The sequence below is a fragment of the Ovis canadensis genome, chromosome X (genome assembly GCF_042477335.2).
Source record: "Ovis canadensis isolate MfBH-ARS-UI-01 breed Bighorn chromosome X, ARS-UI_OviCan_v2, whole genome shotgun sequence".
In the NCBI taxonomy this organism is placed as follows: domain Eukaryota; kingdom Metazoa; phylum Chordata; class Mammalia; order Artiodactyla; family Bovidae; genus Ovis; species Ovis canadensis.
Genome location: NC_091727.1, coordinates 688868 through 713420, shown reverse-complemented (window position 1 = coordinate 713420; position 24553 = coordinate 688868). Strand labels below are relative to the sequence as shown.

Here is a 24553-nt window from a genome sequence, read left to right as displayed (position 1 = left end):
TGGGAATCCCAGGAGCGCTTCGACGATTAGTTTAAGCTGGAGATAATCGCGTTTCCACAGATGCAGGGATTTAAAAGAGGCTTCTCGGAGTTTCTCTTATCAAGCTGAAAGCAAAAAGCTTCTGGGAGTGAGTGGTCAGTTGCTCATATGTCTGACCCTGTGGGACCCTGTGGACTGCAGCCCTGCCAGGCTCCTCCGTCCGTGGGATTCTCCGGGCAAGAATACTGGAGTGGGTTGCCGTTTCCTTCTCCAGGGGTTCTTCCCCCCCAGGGATTAAACACACGTCTCCTGTATTCTGGCAGGTGGATTCTTTACCACAGTTCCTGTTGTGTTCACCCCTCCGTCGTGCCTGACTCTTTGTGACCCCGTGGACTGCAGCCCACCGCATTCTGGCGGTTAGGACTCTATGTGTTTTCACCACTGAGGGCAAGGGTTCTATCCCTGGTCAGGAACAAAGACCACAAAAGATGTGTAGCCAAAAAGAAAAAGAAGCAACACATTTTTTTCCCCCCAGAGAAGGTTTTCTCTCCTGTTCTTGCCTTTCCTCTCCACTTGGGAAGGAAGGACGCTACCTTTCAGTGTGTGAGCTCTGTACGGGAATGAATGAATGTTGATTTATTTTCTTTTTGTCGGGGCCCCTGCTCTGAGGGAACTTGCCTTGCACGGGGTGGAGAGAGGCAGACAGCAGAGGCGGATGAAAGCCCTAAAGGGAACCGCTAGAACCCGAAACCCTGAGACTCAACCACAAGCGCCATCTGTATGACCTCGGGTGACGCAAACGGGTTTCCTAGGTACGGCCACCAAGAACATTGACGAGAGAAAAAAAAAAAAAGCTCGTAAGTGAACGTCAGCAAAAATGAATGCGCACGGACTTCCCTGCGGTGGGGGTGGGGGTCCGTGGTTAACGCTCGGCCTGCCGATGCAGGAGACGTGGGTTCGATCCCTGGCCCAGGAAGATCCCGCGTGTCGTGCAGCAAGTAAGCCCGGGCTCTGAAACTACTGACCCTGGCGAGCAGCCTCCGCTGTCTGCAACTAGAAAAAGAGGTCCACGTGCAGCGACAAAGGCTCAGCGCAGCCAAAGATGAAAGAAATTTAAACATTTTAAGAGGGATGAGAGGCAGTTTTAGGACAAAGAGACAGTAAGCAGAGAAGAGACTCGTGAGGCAAAGAGGGGCGCCCGAGTGTGTGTGTGTGGCGAGACGAGCAGAGGAGACGCAGTCCGAGTTTCTCCACGCAGGGTCGGGGCCTCACCGTCTTCTGGATGTCCAGCGCGTAACACAAGACGCTGTTGGACAGGCTGTATCTCATGGCGGGGGCATCCCAGCGAATCGCGTAATGCGATACGTTGTGCTTGACGGTGAGGTTCGCCGGCGGGTTATACTTTTCTGAGAAGAGACCCAAACACGAAACAGGGTTACAAACCCGCAACCTGCAGGAGTCGAGCAGGGGCGAGGCAGCGGAAGGACATCCCCCGCTAACCTGGTCCCATCCCCGTGTGTTGCATAAAACCCGGACAAACCCTGCGTCTTGAGGAAGCAAAACCCCAGGTCGGCTGAGCGCGCATCCTGGGCTTGTCCGCTCCAGGCCGGGTTCCCCCCGCTCTCTGCCTCTGCCTTGCAGACTCGCTGGAGCCCCAGGCAGAGACGCTGCCAAGAGAGCTAAGTCGCTTCAGTAGGGTCCGACCCTTTGTGACCCCATGGACTACAGCCCCGCCAGGCTCCTTTGTCCATGGAGATTCTCCAGGCAAGAACAGCAGAGTGGGCTGCCATTAGGAGAATGTTCTCTGGGCACATCCCTCGCCTTTTTTCCGGGACACCCTCCAAGCGGGAAGCAGACTCAGCCAGCATCTACATGGACCTCCCAAGCGGCCAGACTTGGTGTCAAGTCTTGGAGTCACTTGGGCTTCCCAGGGGGACTCAGTGGTAAAAAAAAAAAATCCACCTGCCAATCCAGGAGACTTGGGTTCCATCCCTGGGTCGGGAAGATCCCCTGGAGGAGGGCATGGCAACCCACCCCAGTGTTCCTGCCTGGAGAATCCCATGGACAGAGGAGCCTGGCGGGCTGCAGTCCATGGGTTCTCAGTGACTGAGGCAAGTTAGCACAGTATGTCACTGTGTGTATGTCCTGTGTCTTCTTTATCGATTCACCAGGTAATGAGCATTTTAGATGGCTTCCTTGTCTTGGCAGTCGTCAACCACGCTGCTGTGAACATTTGGGGTGCGTGTTATCTTTCTGAACTCGTATTTTCAGCTTTGTGTTTTTGGTGTTTTATTGTTCTAAGATATGTAGCCAGGAGTGGAACTGCTGGGTCACACGTTCGTTCGGTTTTTAGTTTTTTTGAGACACTTCCACACCTCCACGCAGTTTGCACACCGCAAAGCGCTGGACACGACCGAGCGACGAAACACACACTCGCCTGAACTCACCCACGGGCCCAACTGAAGGAAGACACACCGGCCAACCCAGCGGAGGGTCTGTCTGGAACCAGACTCTGTGACGTTGGAGAGTTCTCCAGAAGGACAGTAGGTCCCCTAACCGGACAGGAATTCCTTTCCAACGCTGCGTCCGTCAGTCCAACTTGTTCACGTGAGACACAAGCATGCACATCCCACCCCAAGGGAGGGTTACGACCCCCTGTCTCCCTCTCTGCGTCTCTGCTTGTTGTTCAGTCGCTCAGTCGTGTCCGACTCTTGGCGACCCCGTGGACTGCAGCTCGCCAGGCCTCCCTGTCCATCACCAACTTCCAGAGCTTGCTCAAACTCATGTCCATCGAGTCGGTGATGCCATCCAAGCCTCTCCTCCTCTGTCATCCCCTTCTCCTCCTGCCCTCAATCTTTCCCAGCATCAGGGTCTTTCACCCCTAATCTAGATCCTGCTGAGTCCAGTCTGGGACGCAACGCACAGCCTCCAGAGCCCGGGGACAAATGCAGACTCCATGAAGCGGACAGCTGGCAGAGGAGCAGAGGAATACAAGGGGAGCGATTCACCCTTACCCAGCCTAGGGCCGTTCACGCTACGAAAGTCCAAAAACGGGATGTCCGTGCCGCTGCTGGTCCCGTTCACCAGGAAGAAGTAATCGTCCGTGGTGTGGCCTTCGCCAAGCTCGTCAAAATGGCAGCCCACGCGCGTCCCGGCCGAGTCGAGGATGTAGCGGCTGCACTCGGACACGTTTCCATGCCTGTGGCGTCCAAAAAAGACGTCAAGGAGCAGCTAAACAGTGTGCATCCCCCTGGGGTTGCTCTTGTTCAGTGGCTCTGCCGTGTCCAACTCTCTGAGCCCCCATGGACTGCAGCCCACCAGGCGCCTCTGTCCATGGGATTCTCCGGGCAGGAACACTGGAGTGGGCTGCCATGCCCTCCTCCAGGGGATCTTCCCGACCCAGGGATCAAACCTGCGTCTCTTGCGTCCCCTGCATTGGCTGGAGGGTTCTTTACCACGGGCGCCACCTGGGAAGCTCACCCACATATATACATGCTGTGTCTGTGTGTGTGGGCACGCTGTCTACTTGAAACTATTGTGCTTCAGTTTCAACTGTACTTCAGTTGTTAAAAAATGATACAAAATTGCTAATTTCCTGACACTCTCGGACCACGGGGAGCTTCACAACTTAGAGCAATGAGCAGCATGGAGAAGAAAGGGAGATGGGAGGTTTTCTCTCTGGATGTTTGGACCTTGTTGATCGACGTCCTCCAGTCTCAGAAGAAACATCTCTGGACTATGGGACAGGCTCAACATTTAGCATTCGATCCCCAGGAGGAGGGCGTGGCGTCCCCCTACAGGATTCCCGCCTGGAGAATCCCATGGACAGAGGAGCTTGGGTGGGCTACAAACCGAGGGGTCGAAAACAGTCGGACACGATTGAGTGACTAAGCATAGCAAATCTCCAGTGAGGCCTCAGACTATGGCCTAGCCCACGGCTCACCCAGCATTGAGCATCAGGACCCTGTGAGTCCCTGCTCCATGGGGGAGCCCTCAGCTCTCCCAGCATTCAGCATCAGGACCCTGTGAGTCCCTGCTCCATGGGGGGCCCATGGCTCATTCAGAGTTCAGCATCAGAAACCCTGTGAGTCCCTGGACCAAGTTACAAGCCCGTGGCTCACCCAGCACTCAGCATCAGGACCCTGTGAGTCCCTGCACCATGGGGGGCAGCCCACGGCTCACCCAGCACTCAGCATCAGGACCCTGTGAGTCCCTGCTCCATAGGGGGCCTTCGACTCACCCAGCATTTGGCATCAGGACCCTATAAGTCCCTGCCACATAGGGGGCCCATGGCTCATTCAGAGTTCAGCATCAGGAACCCTGTGAGTCCCTGCTCCACGGGACAAGCCCATAGCTCACCCAGCATTCAGGATCAGGATCCCAGGGAGTCCCTGCTCCATAGGGGGCCCTCGGCTCTCCCAGCATTCAGCATCAGGACCCTGTGAGTCCCTGCTCCATGGGGGGCCCTCGGCTCTCCCAGCATTCAGCATCAGGACCCTGTGAGTCTCTGCACCATGGGGGAGCCCTCGGCTCACTCATCATTCAGCATCAGGACCCCTGTGTGTCCCTGCACCATGGGACAAGCCCGAGGCTCACCCAGCATTCAGCATCAGGTACCCCAGGGAGTCCCTGCTCCATAGGGGGCCCACAGCTCATTCAGAGTTCAGCATCAGGAACCCTGTGAGTCCCTGCACCATGGGGGCCCACGGCTCTCCCAGCATTCAGCATCAGGACCCCAGGGAGTCCCTGCACCATGGGACAAGCCCGAGGCTCACCCAGCATTCAGCATCAGGTACCCCAGGGAGTCCCTGCACCATGGGGGCCCACGGCTCATTCAGAGTTCAGCATCAGGACCCCAGGGAGTCCCTGCACCATGGGACAAGCCCGCGGCTCACCCAGCATTCAGCATCAGGACCCCAGGGAGTCCCTGCTCCATAGGGGGCCCATGGCTCATTCAGAGTTCAGCATCAGGAACCCTGTGAGTCCCTGCACCATGGGACAAGCCCGCGGCTCACCCAGCATTCAGCATCAGGACCCTAGCCAGGCTTACAGAGAGGTCCACATGTACAGCTGATACCGCACGTCTGCAGGGGCGGCCGGGCCCCGCGTCCAGCTGCAGTTCATGAGTCGGATGTTGTAGATGACGCACGAGAGGTTCTGGGCTCCGGAGCCCTCCTTGCCTGGGAAGACAAGACAGCCAGATCCTCACCACTGGCCGAGTCATCACCAGCACCCCGCCGACCACAAGGACACTGGGCACCGTCAGAAAGGTGCCCAGCGGCCAGGGAGACGTCACCTGAGTTGTTAAAGGCCAGCTCTTCTGAGAACTCCTGGCCCTCAGAGGTGGCGTTCACGGTCAGCGTGGCGCCCCTGTGCAGGACGGCGTTGGGAAACCAGCAGAAGTAGGTGTCGTTGTTTCTGACCTGCAGGGGTGCAGAAGCGAGAATAAGCGTGCAGCCTGTGGTGTGGGCTCCCTGCGATCGGATTCAACCCCGTGGCAGTTCCAGCCACTCGGGGTCGGGTGGGCACCCCCGCGAGGACCCCCGTCCTTTTTACCGCCGTACAGTTAACGGACCGTGTGAGATTAGTTTCTGCCGTATGACAGTGTGGTGTGCAATTTTTAAAGGTTTTGAAATCATATTCCGGGGGTTCCCAGGTGGCGCTGTGTGGTAGAGAGTCCGCTTGCCAATGCAAGAGGCATGGGTTCCATCCCTGGGTCAGGAAGCTCCCCTGGAGGGGGAAAGGGCACCCCACTCCAGGCTTCTTGCCTGGAGAACGGCATGGACAGAGGAGCCTGGCGGGGCTGCAGTCCACGGGGCCGCCAAGACTTCACTAAGGCTGAAGCGGCTTGGCACGCGTGCACGCGCTCCGTTTCTCGTCACAGTGTAGCGCTGGTTCCTTGCCGTGTGTTGCCTCACATATCCCGGGAGCTTACTGAATCGTAGCGGTTCAGTGCTCTTGGTCCCTTTCTCTTCCCCTTCCCACCTCCCTCTCCCCAGGGTCACCTCTACTTCAGGCTCTGCAGCCGTGCGTCTCTTTCTGTTTCGCTATGTTCAGCAGTCCGAGGTCTGTTTTAGATTTCACGTACAAATGATATCACCTAATATTTGTCTTTGCCTGACGTATTTCACGCCGCCTCATACCCTCCAGGTCCACCCACGTAGCTGCAAACGGCGGCTCTTTGTTCTCGTTCACGGCGGCTCTTTGTTCTCGTTCACGGCTGAGTGATATTGCGCTGTATATACGTGCCACAGCTTTATCCATTCATCGGTCAGTGGACACCTAGGTTGCGTCTGTGTCCTCGCTCTCGGGGACAGTGCTGTTGCGGAGAGTGGGGTGCATGCATCTTTTCAAATTAATGCTTTGGGGGATCCCCCGAACACGCCACTTTGGCATAAAGACTCTTCAGAGCTAAAGGCAGTTAAGAATCCAGAAATGCAGAACCACTTGCTATCTGCATAAAAGCAGGCATAGATTCCCCCTTGTGAAGCTGGCCTACACATCCTATCATATCCATATCGGATTGAGGAGGCTGAGCTTTACCAACTGAGATGGGGAAGCAGCTTCAAGGTGACCTCATAAAATAACTTTTTTCTTTCTTACGCCGCACTGTTGCAGCTTGTGAGATTTGAGATCCCTCCCCAGGGACTGAACACAGCCGTGAAAGCCGAGAGTCCTCACCGCAAGGGACTTAAGCAAGTTGAAGGAAGTCTACCTTAAGGAACTTAAAACAACCTTCATCTTCCACTAGTTTCCTGACACATTTCTGAATCATTTCCCCACAATGTTTCAGCCCCAGAAACCCAAATCCCATTTTCTTTGTCTCCTCACGTTTCTGTAAGTTATTACCTTTTGTTAAAAAGCCACACAAACTCCCTAGTCTGATCACATCATGTCTTTTCTGCGAAGCCTCGTTTATGTAACAATTAGGAATGTTGGGATTTCCCTGGTGACCCACGGTTAAGACTGCATGGTTAAGTGCAGTGGGGCTGTGCGCTCGATTCCTGGTGGGAGAACTAAGGTGCCATATGCCGAGTGGGGAAAAAAAAAAAAAGAAAAAGTGGATAACCGGGATGCTTTTTCTCCTGGTAATCTGGCTTTTGTTCACTTCATCTGCAGACCCTCATCATTGAACCTAAGAAGATGGAGGAAATGTGTTTTCCTCCCAGCCAAAAATGTTAAAGAGTGAGGCATTTTACAGGGAAATTCAAGATTGAGAAGGAGCAGACAGACCCACCAGATGTGGGCCGTGAGCACCCACCCGCGGCTCTTGGCTGGTGTCCGGGTCAAGAGGTGTGGCTATCGTACATGTTTGCTGAGTCACGGTTCTCCGGGAATTCCAGCTTAATATTCTTTTCCTTGGATCTAGAGTCAGGTTTACAATAGGAGATTCCATCTCTCCTGCAGTAATTAAAAACAGAACAAAAAAAGACAGTGAGGGAGAATCAGGGTTTCCCTGGTAGTTCAGACGGTAAAGAACCCGCCTGCTGTGCAGGAGACGCAGATTCTGTCCGTGGGTCGGGAAGATCCCCGGAGGAGGGCTTGGCAGCCCACCCCAGTATCCTTGCCTGGAGCATCCCGGGCACAGAGGAGCCTGGCAGGCTACAGTCCATGGGGTCGAAAAGAGTCAGACATCACTTAGCGACTAAATCACCACCAACATACAAATATATTATATGAATATATTATTATATTGTATATTATTATGTTGAATATATTATACAATAAAGATAATTAGAACACAAATATATAAGACATATATTTATATATAAGTAAAGTGAAAGCGAAGTCGCTCAGTCGTGTCCGACTCTGTGACCCGTGGACTGTAGCCCACCAAGCTTCTCCGTCCATGGGATTCTCCAGGCAAGAATACTAGAGTGGGTTGCCATTTCCTTCTCCAATATTATATAGTAAATATATTATACAACATAGACTGTATATTGTTATGTTAAATATATTATATAATAGAATTATAACACAAATATATAATACATATATTTATATATAAGTAGATATAACTATAAATATAACAGTATATTAAAATACAATATATGTATATAATATTGAGAGGGTAACAGGCAGGAAGGCCAGGGGTTTCAGAACGGAGGAAACAGGCTGCAAGCGTCAGACATTTTCTCTCTATCTTAAGCGGCAGGAGGAGACAAGCTAGTGATATGTGTTTTTTGCCGTCTCTATACAAATTTAAAAAGAGGTTTATCCTAAAATACTGTGTTGCCAGAATGGCACCTGGTTCCAGCTGAACTTGCCTTTTCTCAAGCCTTGAGCTAACCATCGCATTTTCCTTATGGAAATGTTTGCCTTACGGCATGTTCCTGCGCTATCCATTTATCCCAGCCTCTGTCTTCAGGTCCGTTCCGCCTAAGGGCACAGAACTGACTTGACAAGCCAGTCTGTTAGACTCAGCTACTGTTCTCTTAATCTATGTTACTGAAACTATACGTTTGAATGGGAATCTGCCTTTCTTCAAGATTCACGTCAGCCGCTTTACGGCCCGGGATGGCTCAGCTGGTGCCAAGGTTATCTCACAATGCATCTTGTGGGTGAGGGGCCTGATTCCCTTCCTTTAATTAGCAGACTGCTAGTGTGGAGAATCCCAGGGACAAGGGAGCCTGGCGGGCTGCTGTCTATGGGGTCGCAGAGAGTCAGACACGACTGAAGCGACTCAGCAACAGCAGCAGCAGCAGCAGTAACTATATCACATCCAGCTAAAGACCAGCAGGGGGTACTCTTTCTGCCCCCTTCTGATGCCTCTGTCAAAAGCTTTCTCTCTCTCTTTTACGCCTTAATAAAACTGTATTACACAGAAGCTCTGAGCGATGAAGCCTCGTCTCTGGCCTTGGATTGAATTCTTCTCCAGAGGCCAAGAATCCCTGCGTCTTTTCGTGGTTCAGCAACAACCTTTCAATATGTTACGACGTAAGTACAACGTAGCGATTCACCACTTTTAAAGGTTGTGATCCATTTACAGTTACTACAAAACATGGGACATATTCGCTGCGCTTTACGATCCATCCTCATGTCCTATTTATTTTATGCCTAATAGTTTGACCTCCTGGCTCTTACGAATCCCTGCCCCTATCCTGCCCAGCCCCCACTTCCATCGCCACACTGGGAACCACTAATCCGTCTGCTACACCTGGGAGGAGGCTTCTTTTTTGTTACACTCACTAGTTACTGGTATTTTTTAGATGCCACATTTAAGGGACACCACACAGTACTTGCCTCTCTCTGGGATTAGCTATTTTATTCTGACGTGGACCATTTCTCTCCCTGTCTTTTATCGAATCTGTTACCACACTGCTTGTATTTCACGTTTGGCTCTTGGGCCACGGGGCACGTGGCGGGGATGGTTAGCTCCCCAACCAGGGATTGAACCCACACCCTCTACATTGGAAGGAGGAGGAGACCTAAGCCACCGAAGCACGAGGGAAATTCTGAAGCGAGCTGCTTTAACGTAAACAGTGCAGGAACTTCCCTGGTGGCTCACAGGTAAAGCGTCTGTCTACAACGCAGGAGACCTGGGTTCGATCCCTGGGTCGGGAAGATTCCCTGGAGAAGGAAATGGCAACCCCCTCCAGTACTCTTGCCTAGAAAATCCCATGGACAGAGGAGCCTGGTGCAGGCTGCAGTCCACGGGGTTTCAGAGAGTCGGACACGACTGAGTGACTTCACTTTCTTTCTTTCTTATGCAGGGACACTCAGGAGCGCGTGAAAGATGGTGGGCATCGTGAGTGATCAGACAGACCCAAATCCAAAGTTTGGTGAAGCGCCCCATTATCCTCATGAGATCAGTCGTGTCCGACTCTGCGAACCCTTGGACTGTAGCCTGCGAGGCTCCTCTGTCCATGGGATTCCCCAGGCGGGAATACTGGAGTGGGCTGCCATGCCCTCCTCCAGGGGGTTTCTTCCCCACCCAGGAATGGAACCCAAGCGTCTAACGTCTCCTGCACTGCCAGGCGGGTTCTTTCAGTGCCGCTGAGAAGCGGTGCTACAGTGATGGCTACCTATGGTAATAATTTGAAGAACCAGCTGGTAGTTGTTGGAGAGGATGCGTAGGAACCGGACCGTCCATGTTGTCAGCACAGATGCAAAGGCAGGGCATGACGTGTTGGTTTAACTGAGCAGCTTCCCCTTTCTGGGCATTCAGGATGGAGGAGGGGACGGGTGAGTTGTGTGTGTGTCTGGGGGTGGTGGCGTGCTGTCCCGGGAGAGTCCCCTTTGAGCTGGGGACTGGAGTGAAGGTGACTGGTGCTGGACAGATACCACCTGTCAGGACAAGTCTGCCCTGAACGAAGACATTCTCACCACCCACCTCACCTTCTCTCGTCTTTTCTCTGCCTGACCTTTTCGAATGCATATAAATCTTTTAACTGTCTAAGCAAAACCTCTGGCCAGACGTGACCCTGGGAGAAAGGTGCGCCCACCTCCCCAGTTTCATAAGAGGAGACAATCCAGCTACGGCCAGAACCTAGCTCCAAATGGCAAACCCACTGAAGGTAAAGGCTTGTTGTCGAGTCGCTCAGTTGTGTCCAGCTCTTTGTGACCCCACGCACTGCAGCACGCCAGGCCTCCCTGTCCATCACCAACTCCTGGAGCTTTCTCAAACTCATGTCCATCGAGTCGGTGATGCCATCCAAACATCTCATCCTCTGTCATCCTCTTCTCCTCCTGCCCTCAATCTTTCCCAGTTTCAGAGTTTGTTTTTTTTTCCCAATGAGTCGGCTCTTTGCATCAGACGGCCAAAGCACTGGAGCGTCTCACATCAGATAATATGTTGGACTTGCCTCTGTCATGAGGTGAGGTATCTTTCCGTCTGTGTGACCTCTTTAGCGAGCTGCCTGCAATGCACAATCTGCTTTGGTTCTGGGCTTATTTCACAAGAAAATTGTTTTCTTTCTCTGCCTGCTTCACCAAGAGGCTTCCCGGGGATTTTTAGGGGATTTCGTTTTCAGTGATGGAAAGCTGGCTTGAAACTCAACATTCACAAAACTAGGATCATGGCATCGGGTCCCGTCACTTCATGGCAAATAGATGGGGAAAAAATGGAAACAGTGACAGACTTTATTTTCTTGGGCACCAAAATCACAGCGGACGGTGACTGCAGGAGTGAAAGGAAAAGACGCTTGCTCCTTGGAAGAAAAGTTATGACCAACCTAGACAGCATCTTTAAAAGCAGAGACATCACTTTGCCCACAAAGGTCCGTCTGGTCAAGGCTATGGCTTTTCCTCTGGTCATGTATGGATGTGAGAGTTGGGCTGTGAAGAAAGCTGAGCGCCGAAGAATTGATGCTTTTGAACTGTGGTGTTGCAGAAGACTCTTGAGAGTCCCTTGGACTGCAAGGAGATCCAAGCAGTCCATCCTAAAGGATCAGTCCTGGGTGTGCATTGGAAGGACTGATGCTGAAGCTGAAACTCCAATGCTTTGGCCACCTGATGTGAAGAGCTGACTCACTGGAAAAGACCCTGATGCTGGGAAAGATTGAAGGTGGGAGGAGAAGGGGATGGCAGAGGATGAGATGGTTGGATGGCATCAGTGACTCAACACACATGAGTTTGAGCAAACTCTGGGAAATACTGAAAGACAGGGAAGCCTGTCGAGGCCTGACTTCCCTGTGGAAACTCCAGAGGAACCCCAAGATCCATGTCAGCACTGGAGAGGAACCCTGAGGTTCTGGCCTCAACTCCAGATGAAGACCTTGGCCCCGGCAGCGACTGCAGAGGAATCCTGGGAGGCCCCTCGCAACTCGCATGGAGACTGCAGTCCATAGGGTCATAGAGTTGGACACAACTGAGCTACTGAACACCAACAGCCCTAATACAGGCAGCAAATCTGAGATTCCAGCTGAGTTTAGGACCTGGGGCTGGAGCTGTAGGCCTCGCCCTCACCCTTGAGTCCCTGATTCTGCTGAATGCGAAAGGTATCCACTTCTAGAATGATCTGTAAGAAGATCCCCTTCGCCTAGCAGCGGTGGGAAGGTACTCTGGTCAGGAGAGACTTTGTCCTTTCAGGGGTTAGGAGGGCGGCAGCCCTCACCACATCACGGACTCCCCAGCGTTGGAAGACTGACTAGCTGGCACTTACCCAGGACCGTGGAGCGTGCTGAGTTCAGGAGTACCAGGAGGCTTACGAAATCCAACAGGACAACCATGCTGCGGGTCTGAAGCTGGGCCTAAACCTCCAAACAGGAGACAGCAGTTCAGAAAACAGGTTCCAGTCAAGGCAGGAGGACTTCCTTCTTAGCACAACCTCCAGGCAGTCGTTGGGAATCAGAACCTAGCTGCCGGAGCCTTTGTGAGTAGAGAAAAATGGTAGGCCCAAGGCACTTGGCCCGGGGCCAGACAATCTTGCCTCATATCCCAAAGTGGCTGCCAGGGACCTGCATTCTCATTACATATCCCTTCTTCTGTTCACTGGTGGCCTCACTCTTCCACCCCTCTAAAGGGTTTTTGGTTTGTTCGTATGTCCCTATGTGGTCAGCAGTATTCCATCAGAGCACAGTGTGAGGTTACCATCCTTCTTGTACACCTCTGGGTTAGCTGGCAACATCAGATTCCATTTTTCTAAAATTTTTTTACTGGAAGATGATTGCTTTGCAAAATTTTGTGCTAGCTTCTGCCATACATCAACATGAAATTCCCTTTTAAATTCTGTTTGAAACTCTATCGAAAGCATCAAAAAATTTAACACATATTCATGATGACAAGTCTCAGCAAACTGAGATTAAAGAAACATTTTCTGGGCTCTACCCAACCTGTTTTTCCTCCCCTCAGCCCACTACCACTGGTCCACATTACTGCTCCTGAGAGGTATACTTGGGAGTGGCTAATCAATATTATTTTAAGCTGATTTTCTCCTAAGTGGCCAGTGAGGGTCTGGGGAGGTGACACCCCCAGTGAAAAGAAGGGATGTATGATGAGGATACTGGGTCCACAGCATCCACTTTGGGGCATGAGGCAACTGTCTGTCCCTGAGTCAGGTACCCTGTTTCTTCCATTTTCTTTTGCTCACAAAGGCCCCTGCAGGTAGGAACACTCCCAGCAACAACCTAGGGGATAAAAGCATGCCTTAGGAAGATCAGCTGACTCCTAAACACTTACCTCCCCTTTGAGAAAACTGCTCCTTTCACCAGGGCAGCAAGAAAGAAAAGAAAAAACTCTGTAAGAAGTCCTAGAATATTCTGATGGAGGTTCTCTTTATGCTTGGTGATTACAGGGCTGGGTTTTGTGCATTTGAGTAGATTTTTTTTTCCCCCTCTGATTTCTTCATGACTCTATGAACACAAAGAGATGGGCAGGCCCTTGCTGGTTGCACAGAGGTGATCAGGAGGGAAGCTGCAGGCGAGCTGCCTGACAATCACTCAGCTTTGCAGGAGGAGCTGATAGCAGCCAGGAGGCCACCAACCGCACGGGGTGCAAGGACCCTCGGCATTTCGGCTTCTTCTGGGGGACGGCTGCCAACCTCCTTTGGAGACAAATTCATCTCCGTGTGTGCGGAAGTCCCCTGAAACGCCTCTGACCATCATCACCTCACCCGCCACCTGTTCCCTGAACACATCCACGAACTCAGCTGCCTCCTGGGCCATTTGTGCTGCAAAGGCTCATTTCTTTCCTCCCTTCCTTTTTTCTTTCCTTCCTTATTTGGCTGAGCTGGGTGTTAGTTGCCACACGTGGGGTCTAGTCCCCTGACCAGGAATAGAACCCACGTCCCTGCATTGGGAATGCGGAATCTTAGCCACTTGGCCACCAGCAAAGTCCCAGACCCTCACCTCTTCTGCTTAGTTGCTCAGTCGTGTCCGACTCTCTGCAACTCCATGGAGTGTAGCCCCGCCGGGCTCCTCTGTCCAGGGAATTTTCCAGGTGAGAATACCAGAGTGGCTTGCCATTTGCTTCTCCACCCAAGGAACCTAAACATCCCCACTGGCTACCGATGGCTCCCAGATGCTTTGCAGCACAAGGCATGGAAAGGCTTCCTGGGGGAACCTGGTGGTGGTCCAGGGATGACATCTCTGTACCCTCACTGTGGAGAATCTGGGTTCGATCTGAGATCGGACAAGCCGCACGGTCAGGAGGTTAAAGAAAAAAAACTCTGCTCGCTTCTGAGCACAGGCTGACGTTCCCCCGCCACTTCTGTTAACTTTCATGAGGACGGAGTGAAGGTGATCTCACTTCTGTGCTTCCTGGGTGAGAGACGCCCCCCATACCCTCCCTGGGTGTCACCAGGAGCCGGGTCAGAGGGAGCTGTGTCCCCACCGAGGGTCTGTGTCCCCAGCGAGACCGAAGGGGATGGGAGTGGAAATCAGTCCCGTGCGTGTTGTCCCGTGAGAACAAAACCGTCGAGGACTTCGTAGCTTAAAGACACCCCCAAAGGAAATATTTTACAGGTAGATAGCGCAGGCTTCCCAGGTGACGCTAGCGGCAAAGAATCCACCTGTCAAGGCAGGAGACCCAGGTTCGATCCCTGGGTCAGGAAGATTCCCTGGAGGAGGGCACGGCAACCCACTACAGTCTTGTTGCCTGGAGAGTCCCATGGACAGAGGAGCCTGGCGGGGCTACAGTCCACGGGGCTGCGAACAGTCGGACATGCCTGAGTGACTAAGCACGCATGCAGATAACACGGCGTACAGAGGACACGGACCCCACCAGCCCGTGGCTGCCCGCCACGTCAGTCGGAAATGCAGAAGGCCCAGTGTCCACCCTTCCCTTCCCGAAGCTCAGGTGGCGTGACTTTCACCCCAGTAGCTTCTTCCTCCAGCCTCCCCCAGGGTGAGGCCATCTCTCCCCGACTCCAATCTCCCGTCCCATCACAAACCCACGTGGTCAGAGGATCCTATCGGTCAGAGCAAGCCCCCATAAGATGGGGGAACCGTCCACTTACCGGTCCGTCAACTTTCTGGATCTTTCTCGCCCAACTGTGTGAATGTGGGGCTCCTTGAAGCCGCTGTCCTGCCTGCCCGGGGTACGTGGCAGGTGGGCAGTGCTGGACGCCGTGGTAGCAGGTTCCCTAGGTGAGGGGAGGCCCGCAATGCCCTTCCGGATGTATGGGGGGGCAGGTGTGACAAAGAGCCTGAGTCTGGTCCTCCCCACGAACACGCTCTCTCTGTCTCCTTCTCTCTTTAAATGGAGCCTCCCCCAGGTCAGCGACTGCAGAAATAATCTCTTATCAGCGGAGCCTTCGTCCTCACCGAGTGACCGGCCCGCCGTTATCATCATCTCAGGGAACAGGAAATGTCGTAACACAGTCCATGTTTCCTCTCAAGCCTGAACCCTCAGTTTTTTTTGTTTAATCGACCTCCCAAGGTTCCTCTTTTAGCAGCAGGGAGCTAGATGGCCACTTGGCTCTCCTGCATCTTCTGGTCGGGGGTGGCGGGGTGTCGGGGGTCACTGGGGTGTCGGCTTGGTGTCACCGTGTTCGGGAAACTGGCATCTCCTTAGAGCTTCCTCTGCATCCACTGGGAGCTGGTTCCCTTTCAGCTCGGAAGCTCTGCCAGAGGCTGTGACTGGCTCTTCTCTGGGTCTGTGTCCCCCAGGGGCCTGGGGGCAGAGGGAGGGACGGACTGAGCTGACTTTCAGTCCATCTCTCCCTAAGGAATCACTCACACTCGCTCACTATGAAGTGTTACTCACTCAGTTGTGTCCGACTCTGCAACCCCATCTATTTCCCATGAAGCGATGGGACTGGATGCCATGACCTTCGTTTTCTGTATGCTGAGTTTTAAGCCAGCTTTTTCACTCTCCTCTTTCACTGTTATCAAGAGGCTCCTTGGTTCTTCTTCGCTTTCTGCCATTTTCAGCCCAGCGTTTCTCATGATGTACTCTGCACAGAAGTTAAATAAGCAGGGTGAGAAAGTACATGAAGATGTGATTGGAAAGCGTCTGAGGCTCCGGGGTGGCAGGGATTGCAGGCACCTGAGGGTGTGACCTGCCCTAGCCCTGCGGGATCACCTGTGGGAGCTGACTCAGGGGAGGAGACAGAGAAATTCGCAGGAGGAGACAGCGGAGGCCGCGAATCTGCAAATCCATGTGCCTTTTCACCTCTGACCCGGCACAAGCACCCACGGAAGGGCCGGGGATGCCTAGCGTGGCCCCCAGAGCCAGCAGGCACCGCCCACTGCAGAGGCCGTCCCCCTCGTGCCTCAGACAGACAGAGACAGAGAGACGGGGCTCCCGGGGACCCAACCAGTCAGCTGCTGCCGCTGGGAGCTCGTCTGAGAGAGAGAGAGAGAGACACAGAGAGACACAGCCGGAAACTGTGCAAAGTCGGCAGCGACTCGGTTTGTTCTGCGGTCCCGCCCACAAATGACATTTCCTCAAGTTTCACGTTTCTGTCTTAACTGCTGGGTTTCCTCACCTTAAAAGACAGAGTCGGCCGGGACCGACTCTGATGCAGAACTCTGCGGGTTTCGCTGCAGAAGACCCTGAGAACGCTCGGTGGATATCGGCTGTTTATCTTCTCCCTCCTGGCTTCGAGAATAATTTCCTACGATCGCCGTGCGCTCATTCGCTCCGCCGCGCCTGACGCTCCGCCGCCCCGTGGACTGCAGCCCGCGAGGCTCCTCTGTCCCCGGGATTCTCCAGGGTAGCACGTTGCGGTGGGTTGCCAGGCGCTCCTCCGGGAGATCTTCCCTCTCCTCTCCTGTGTCTCCTGCATTGCCAGCGGGATTATTACCAATGGACTTTATTCTATTTTTTCACATTTTTGGCTTTTCAGAGACACCTCGCAGGAGGCACAGAGCGCCCGTGGACCTCTCCTCCGCCCTCCCCTATTTTCCCGTGAGCTCCCTAATGAACATCCTGCAGCGGGCAGCCTGTACATCTGTTACCGTGGATACGCTGATAGTGAGACACTGCTGTCGGTTGGGATGTGCTGTACATATTCCCGGGGTGGTTAGTTCATGCCCATCTGTCCAGGTGAGAGCCCCATTCATTCACATGCTTCCCCCAGGGGGTGGCTGGGAACAGGCTTTGTAGGTGTGACTCAAGTTCACAACCAGCTGGCTTGAAGCAAAGAGAACAGGCTCCAGTGGTGGTGAGCCTTGTCTAATCAGGTGAAGTGTTTTTTTTTTTAATGTGTGGGGAGGGGGATTTGAAGCAAAAAAAAAAAAAACGGTCCATGCAGTGGTGGGCCTCATCTAATCAGGCGAAGGTCTTTTATAGGGGGTGCTTGAAGCAAAGAGAAGAAGCTCCATGTGGTGGTGGGCCTCATCTAATCAGGCGAAAGTCTTTTATAGGGGGGTGCTTGAAGCAAAGAGAAGAAGCTCCATGTGGTGGTGGGCCTCATCTAATCAGGCGAAGGTCTTTTATGGCAGGGGGGGCTTGAAGCAAAGAGAAGAAGCTCCATGTGGTGGTGGGCCTTGTCTAATCAGGCGAAGGTCTTTTATGGGGGGGCTTGAAGCAAAGAGAAGAAGCTCCACGTGGCGGTGGGCCTCGTCTAATCAGGCAAAGGTCTTTTATGGGAGGGGCTTGAAGCAAAGAGAAGAAGCTCCATGTGGCGGTGGGCCTCGTCTAATCAGGCGAAGGTCTTTTATGGGGGGGCTTGAAGTAAAGAGAAGAAGCTCCATGTGGTGGTGGGCCTCATCTAATCAGGCGAAGGTCTTTTATGGTGGGGGGGACTTGAAGCAAAGAGAAGAAACTCCATGTGGTGGTGGGCCTCGTCTAATCAGGTGAAGAGACCTTTTTTTTTTTTTTTTTAATTTGGCCGCACTGCACAGCATGTGGGATCTTAGTTCCCCGACCGGGGATCAAACCTTCGCCCCTTGCATGGGAAGCAGTGAGTTATAACCCCGGGGCCGCCAGAGAATTCCAGCTAAAGTCTGAAAAGCAGACACGGAGGTTTCTCAGAGAAGACGAAATTCTGTCTCCAGAACCACAGTGTCAACTCCTGCCTGGGTGTCCAGCCCGGCCCCTGACCTGCGGACTTCACACTCAGCAGTCCCACAGTCGCACGAGCCAATTCCTTGAAATAAACGTCTCTCCTTGCTTATGCATATCTATCACCATACATGTCTACCTTTCTCCAAGTAGGTACGTGTAGCTGTATGTCTTTCTATATATAGGGAGATATCTGTATATCTATCTTCGTATGTATACAGTTGGCCCTGGGTTCTGCACTTGTAGGTGAGGAGGGCCAGCTGTATAAGATTCTATCTCTCCCTATATACATCTATACATATCCATACATATATCCACACACACACACACACACACACACACACACACATAAATCTCTATATCCACAGCTTCCATCTCACCTCTGCTGCTGCTGCTGCTGCTAAGTTGCTTCAGTCGTGTCCAACCCTGTGCGGCCCCATAGACGGCAGCCCACCAGGCTCCCCCGCCCCTGGGATTCTCCAGGCAAGAACACTGGAGTGGGTTGCCATTTCCTTCTCCAGTGCAGGAAAGTGAAAGTGAAGTCGCTCAGTCGTGTCTGACTCCTAGCGACCCCGTGGACTGCAGCCCACCAGGCTCCTCCGTCCGTGGGATTTGCCAGGCCAAGGGTACTGGAGAGGGCTGCCACTGCCTTCTCCGACATCTCATCTCTTTCATCTATGAATTATATATGTACCTATCAGTTTATCTGTGTCTGCCTATATACATCTCTAGCTGTGAATCTATGTATCATCTACTATCTACCTACTGTCTACTTACCCATCATCTCTATCTACCCGTCCATCCGTCCACCTATGTGTCTGTCTGTCATCTCTGCCTACCTATCTACTGATCCACCGATTTATCATCTCTATCGACCTAGCCATCATCTCTGCCCACCCATCGATCTGCCTGTCTGTCTACCTAGCATCTCTGCCTGGCCTCCCTGGTGGCTCAGAGGTTAAAGCGTCTGCCTGCAATGCGGGAGACCCGGGTTCCATCCCTGGGTTGGGGAAAGATCCCCTGGAGAAGGAAATGGCCGCCCGCTCCAGTACTCTTGCCTGGAGGATCCCATGGACAGAGGAGCCTGATGGGCTACAGTCCACGGGGCTGCAAAGACTCAGACACGACTGAGCGACTTCACTTTCATCTCTGCCCACCTGCCTGTTTACCTACCTATTTTTCCATTCACCCATCATCTCCATCCACCTGTCTGTCTGTCTGCCTACGTACTGGTCTACGTACCAGTCTATTATCCATATGCACCTGCCTCCCTATCCTCTCTATTTACCCGTCTCCCTATTTCCCTACCATCTCTATCTACATATCCAGCGTCTCTGTCTACCTATTACCCATATCTATCTTCCTATCTATATCTGCCATCTACCTACTTACCTACTGTCTACTTACCCATGTATCGCCTCTGTCTGCCTGTCCATCCATCTGTCTACCCGTTGGTCCATCTATCATCTGCGTCTACCTACCGATCTGTCTGTGTACCTGTTTGTCTATCTCTCCACCTACCGTCTGCATCTATCAGCCATTTCTACGTTTATGCCTATCCTATTTGCCTATTTACCTATTATCTCTACTACCTATTTGCCTATCTGTCTACCGTCTCTACCTACCTGTCTGTCTCCCTATTTATTTATCATCTAAGGAAATGGCAATCCACTCCAGCACTCTTGCCTGGAAAATCCCAGGGATGGAGGAGCCTGATGGGCTACAGTCCCTGGGGTCGCAGAGAGTCGGACACGACTGAGCGACTTCATTTTCACTTTCTATGAACCTATCATCTCTGTTTGCCTATGTGTACCTACTTATCTACCATCTCTACCTACCTATCTGTCTACCATCTCTCTCTCTCTACCATCTCTCTCCACCCGTCTCCCTGCCGATCTGTCTGTCCCATCTATCCACCCATCTATCACAAATCTCCACCCTGTTCGTCTTATTTCTCTGCAGATCTCTGACTGCTACTGTTTCCCGGTTGCTTTGAGCGGAGCTGACCCGCCAGCAAGGGTGTGGCTGCACCTTCAGTGCTCTGCAGGCCGGAGATCAGTCCTGAATATTCACTGGTAGGACTGATGCTGAAGCTGAAAACTCCAGTACTTTGGCCACCTGATGGGAAGAGCCAACTTACTGGAAAAGACCCTGATGCTGGGAAAGATTGAGGGCGGGAGGAGAAGGGGACGACAGAGGATGAGATGGCTGGATGGCATCACCGACTTGATGGACATGAGTTTGAGTGAACTCCGGGAGCTGGTGATGGACAGGGAGGCCTGGCGTGCTGCGGTCCACGGGGTCGCAAAGAGTCGGACACGACTCAGCGACTGAACAGCAAGGAAGAAGCTGTAAGTTGGGGGGAATTTCAGATTCAAAGACCAACGTCACTCACACACCGTCCACTTCCTCCTTCTCCACGTGACATGTTCTCAGCTTCTTCCCCGGGAGCTGGCTCCCTCGGGGTGGGAACTATTCTCTGCCTCCCTCCCTCTCCTGGACTGTAATAGCCCACCGGGCTCCTCCGTCCGTGAGATTTCCCAGACAAGAATACTGAAACGGCAACCCAGTGCAGCATTCCTGCCTGGAGAACCCCATGGACAGAGGACCCCGTTGGGCCACAGACCATGGGTTCACAGAGAATCTTATACGACTGAGTGATTAACACACACACACACACACCTCCCAGCGCCCACCCTCCACCCTGGGGATCCCATGATGCTGAAATGGACCACACACACACACACACACACACACACACACCTCCCAGCGCCCACCCTCCACCCTGGGGATCCCATGATGCTGAAATGGACCACACACACACACACACACACACACACCTCCCAGCGCCCACCCTCCACCCTGGGGATCCCATGATGCTGAAATGGACCCTGCTCCATGTATCCATGCCCGGTAACCCAGTCCTAAATGAGCACATCAGCTGTCTATTTCAGGATGCGACTCAGCCGGCTGCAGAGCGGCCCCGAGAAGGGCCCCAGGAAGCACGTGCTTGCCCTGTGCCTTCCTGCACGGGGAGGACCCAGGAGGCGGCTGGGGTCGCCCGGACCAACCCCACCAGCCCAGCTGCGCCAGCTTCCTCATCCTCCCAGGCACCGCTGCAGACACCAGTTCCCGTTACTCTCGACTCCACGGTCGCTGGCTCCTGCAGGGGCATCGTGGTGCAAACCACAAGTCTGGGTTTGCATCGTGGTGTAAACCCAGGAGGGTACACAGCTGCCTCCCGGGCAGCAGAGACAGAACAGCTGGGCCAGCAGCCTCAGTGCCAAGCAGGGGCCAGGAGGGGACCCATCTGGGGGGAACAGGATGGGGAGGGGAGCTGGGGGTATCAGATCCTCCGTGCCAGGGGCGCCTGGTTGAAGAACTGTTTCCTTTTTCTCACTACAATAACCTTCTTGCTGTTGTCCAGCCGCTCCGTCGTGTCCAACTCTCTGAGACCCCATGCACTGTAGCCCCCCAGGCTCCTCTGTCCATGGGATTCTCCAGTCAAGAAGACTGGAGTGGGCTGCCCTTTCCTCCTCCAGGGGGTCTTCCCCACCCAGGGATCGAACCCATGTCTACCGCACTCGAAGGCATATTCTTTGCTGGGGGGTCACCTGGGACGCCTCTAGAGTGACTTTACATTTAAAAAAAAAAATTTTAAAGTATAGAGTGACTTGACTTTTAAATTTTTTTCTTAATTTTAAAGTATAGTTTCCCTGGTAGCTCAGTGGTAAAGAATCCGCCTGCCAATGCAGGAGACAGAGGTGTGATGCTTGGGAAGATCCCCTGGTGGAGGGCACGGCAGCCCACTCGTGTTCTTGCCTGGAGGGTCCCATGGACAGAGGAGCCTGGGGGGGCTACGGCCCATGGGGTCGCAGAGACTCGGACACGACTGAACACGTGGCTGCCTTACAACAGTGTGTTAGTTTCAGGGGTACAGCAAACTGATTCCCTTATGGAGACATACATTTTTCTCAGACCCCTTTTCATTATAGTATCTGACATCGTATGGAATAGGATTATCTGAATCCCTGAGGTATACCATAAATCTCTGCTGCTTATCTATTTTACGTCTAACACTTTATATCCATTGATCAATTTACAGTTCACACTTTTAACCCCAAACATCTAAATTGCCCTGCTCCCCCGCCCATGAACCCTACCTGCCTTTCCCCATTGGCAACCATCCTTTTGGCATCTAAAGAAATGAAATAAAAGCAATGTGTGTACAAACAGAAGCAGCAAATAGCTCATGTTTCCTGAGTTCCGTAACATCCACGTGTTAAAACGACACAGCTGTGGCGTCCAGACGATTTCTAGCCCCGATGCGTTTTCACCTGGCTGTGTGTCAGCTTCCAGGTCATTTTCCAGCATGAAAAACCGGCTCCCCAAGGCTTCGGATCCCAGTCTCTTCAGACCCCTCCTGGGGAAGGGGGGGGGGGTCCCAGGCAGCCCAGACTTCCGACTGACCAGCTTGTAAGTCAGGCTTCCCAAGACCCCCTCCGTGGGGCTGGGTAATTGGCTAAAACGGCTCACAAAGCTCGCGAAAAGACCGGAGTTTTAAAACAAAAACAAAAAAGGCTTTGCCGGTTTGTGCAAAAAGTGTACAACTCAGCTGGTTTTGGTGGAGGATTCCAGGGGAACCGGAGGAATGCACAGGACATGTTATGAGGGGGAAGGAGGGTCGGGGGAAAGGGGCCTCCACGCCCAGAGGGTGACGTTTGAATCTGCAGGTCTGGGGACGGCTCCCGGCTCAGCGAATCTCCCCTCTTTGGGACACCATGCGGTGGACAGAAAAATGCCCCCAAGGACGTCTGCGTCCCCTCCCCGTGTGGTGGACAGAATAACATCCCCAGTGATATCCTAAATCCCGGAATCCACAAACGGGTTGCCTTCTGACAAAAGGAAGTTAACAGCGGTGATGAATGCCAGGATCCCGAGATGGAGACTGGGTCGTGGACCACCCGCCTGGGGGTCAGGTCATCACAGAGACTGTTAAAAGAATTACACAGGAGACCGTACGAGCTGTTAACGGATAGATTCCTGGCACGCCAAGTCCGTCAGGGAGGTCCTCTTACAGTAGCCTCTGGAAACTCATTTCTTTCTAAACTGCAGCTGATACAGGAAAAAAAAGACAAACCAAGACAGGAGGATGTATTCTGTCCGCCAGTAAAAGCAGAGGCAGGGGAGACGGCGTTCCAGCCCCAGCGGCCACTGGCAGTCTGGACACGTGCGTGTGATGAGGGGATGGGGTTCCAGGAGGCGCTGAGAGGTGCATTAAGTTGTTCAGATTTGAAAGGCATTCCGACATCCCTCCAGCTACAAAAGCACCTTTGAGAAACAGGACATTATCTTTTAGAGTAAAAAAAACAGTTGTTGATTAGTTGGTCATTCATGTTCAGTTCTTCATGACCCCATAGAGGATCCCAGGCTCCTCTGTCCATGGGATTCTCCAGGCAAGAATACTGGAGTGAGTTGCCATTTCCTTCTCCAGGGATTCTTTCCGACCCAGGAATCGAACCTGAGTTTCTTCAATTCACAGGCGAGTACTTGACCACTGACTCCCTGGGAAGCCTCGTTAAAAGAACAAAAAGATAGAATGCTATAAAAACACAACAATTTAAAAAAGCTTCAATCGAAAACAGTAAATAAAATACTTAAGAAATGTTTAAAAAATATTTAAAAAAAAGTAAACAGCTTCTAGAAAGTCCCGGGTATGGAGACGCCTGGAATTCACAGTTTCGCTGGGGCTTCTGAGACTGTCTCCACGGTTAAGACCTCTTCCTTGTCACCTTTTCCCGCTTCGTGTGTAAACTTCTCCCATAGCATCTGATGGGGGAGAAAGGCAGGGATGTCAGCTCCCCAGAAGCCCCTGGAGGCCCCACGGAGGTGGAGGGTTTAGACAGAAACGGGAGCCCGGTCTCCGAGTGGGAGCTCATCGGCGGCAGATGAGCTGGGGGAGGGACGTCTGAGACTCGCGTACCACACTTGCTGGGACCGCACGGAGCTCAGAGCTCGGAAGGAGAGTGTCGCGGGACCCTAGACCTCCCCAGGAACCCACCAGGGCGTGACGGCAGAATGTGGAGGAGGCGGACGCGGTCCCTGCCTCGGGAAGATGGGCTCGACGGGTGAACCCAAGTGCAGGGGAGGGTTTCCCACATTTGAAAGTGAAAGTGTTAGTCGCTCAGCTGTGTCCAACCCTTGGCGACCCCATGGAGTATATATAACCCACCAGGATCTCCTCTACCCATGAGGATTCTCCAGGCAAGAATACTAAAGTGGGTTGCCATTCCATCCTCTAGGGGATCTTCCCAACCCAGGGAATCAAACCCAGGTCTCCCTCATTGCATGTGGATTTTTTTTTCTTTTTTTAAACCATCTCAGCCACAAGAGAAGCCCAAGAATACTGGAGTGGGTTGCCATTCCCCTTCTCCAGGGGATCTTCCCAATCCAGGGACCGAACCAGGGTCTCCCACATTGCAGGCGGGTTCTTTACTATCTGAGCCACCAGGGAAGCGCTACATATTGGGGGGTGGGGGCGGTGTTTGTCTTGTCCTGTGTCCTTTTTCATCCTGTGTGCTGGCCCCTGGAGATCTGGCTGCGCCCCGTTCAGTCTGTCTCTCGTCTCCTGTTCCTTATTGTTTTTCGTCCCCTCTGTGTGCTAGAGATCTGGCTGGACCTCGTT

The 24553-nt window shown here is 52.9% G+C and overlaps 2 protein-coding genes and 1 long non-coding RNA gene across 21 annotated transcripts in view; 1 reads left to right on the top strand and 2 right to left on the bottom strand.

Moving 5' to 3' along the window:
- Positions 1–18388, bottom strand: part of LOC138929691 (granulocyte-macrophage colony-stimulating factor receptor subunit alpha-like) — a 28890-nt gene extending 10502 nt beyond the window's left edge. Inside the window, exons 1-10 of one of the 4 annotated variants that reach the window (XM_070291319.1) lie at positions 18249–18388; positions 16349–16642; positions 15625–15814; positions 14876–15531; positions 12083–12170; positions 7241–7380; positions 5276–5402; positions 5030–5159; positions 2994–3178; positions 1252–1385 (exon numbers count right to left, since the gene is read on the bottom strand). In XM_070291319.1, the coding sequence (XP_070147420.1) occupies positions 1252–1385; positions 2994–3178; positions 5030–5159; positions 5276–5402; positions 7241–7380; positions 12083–12149 (783 nt within the window). In that variant the 5' untranslated portion in view covers positions 12150–12170; positions 14876–15531; positions 15625–15814; positions 16349–16642; positions 18249–18388. Of the gene's footprint in view, positions 1–1251; positions 1386–2993; positions 3179–5029; positions 5160–5275; positions 5403–7240; positions 7381–12082; positions 12177–14875; positions 15532–15624; positions 15815–16348; positions 17260–18248 lie in introns of those variants that run through there. The other 3 variants (XM_070291321.1, XM_070291320.1, XM_070291322.1) reach the window with 3 other exon arrangements.
- Positions 16359–22101, top strand: LOC138431377 (uncharacterized). The gene is made up of 5 exons (XR_011253642.2): positions 16359–16576; positions 16709–16908; positions 17709–18021; positions 19831–20219; positions 20823–22101. It is a non-coding gene; the product is annotated as an uncharacterized lncRNA (long non-coding RNA).
- The window catches only part of LOC138929690 (granulocyte-macrophage colony-stimulating factor receptor subunit alpha-like), a 36673-nt gene continuing 34051 nt past the window's right edge, over positions 21932–24553 (bottom strand). For all 16 annotated transcript variants that reach the window (XR_011446266.1, XR_011446268.1, XR_011446267.1 and 13 more), the window contains one exon: positions 21932–23697. Coding sequence is in view for 10 of the 16 variants with exons in the window: in XM_070291311.1 (XP_070147412.1) it covers positions 23602–23697 (96 nt within the window). In the remaining 6 variants the exon portion in view is untranslated. The remainder of the gene's footprint in view (positions 23698–24553) is intronic.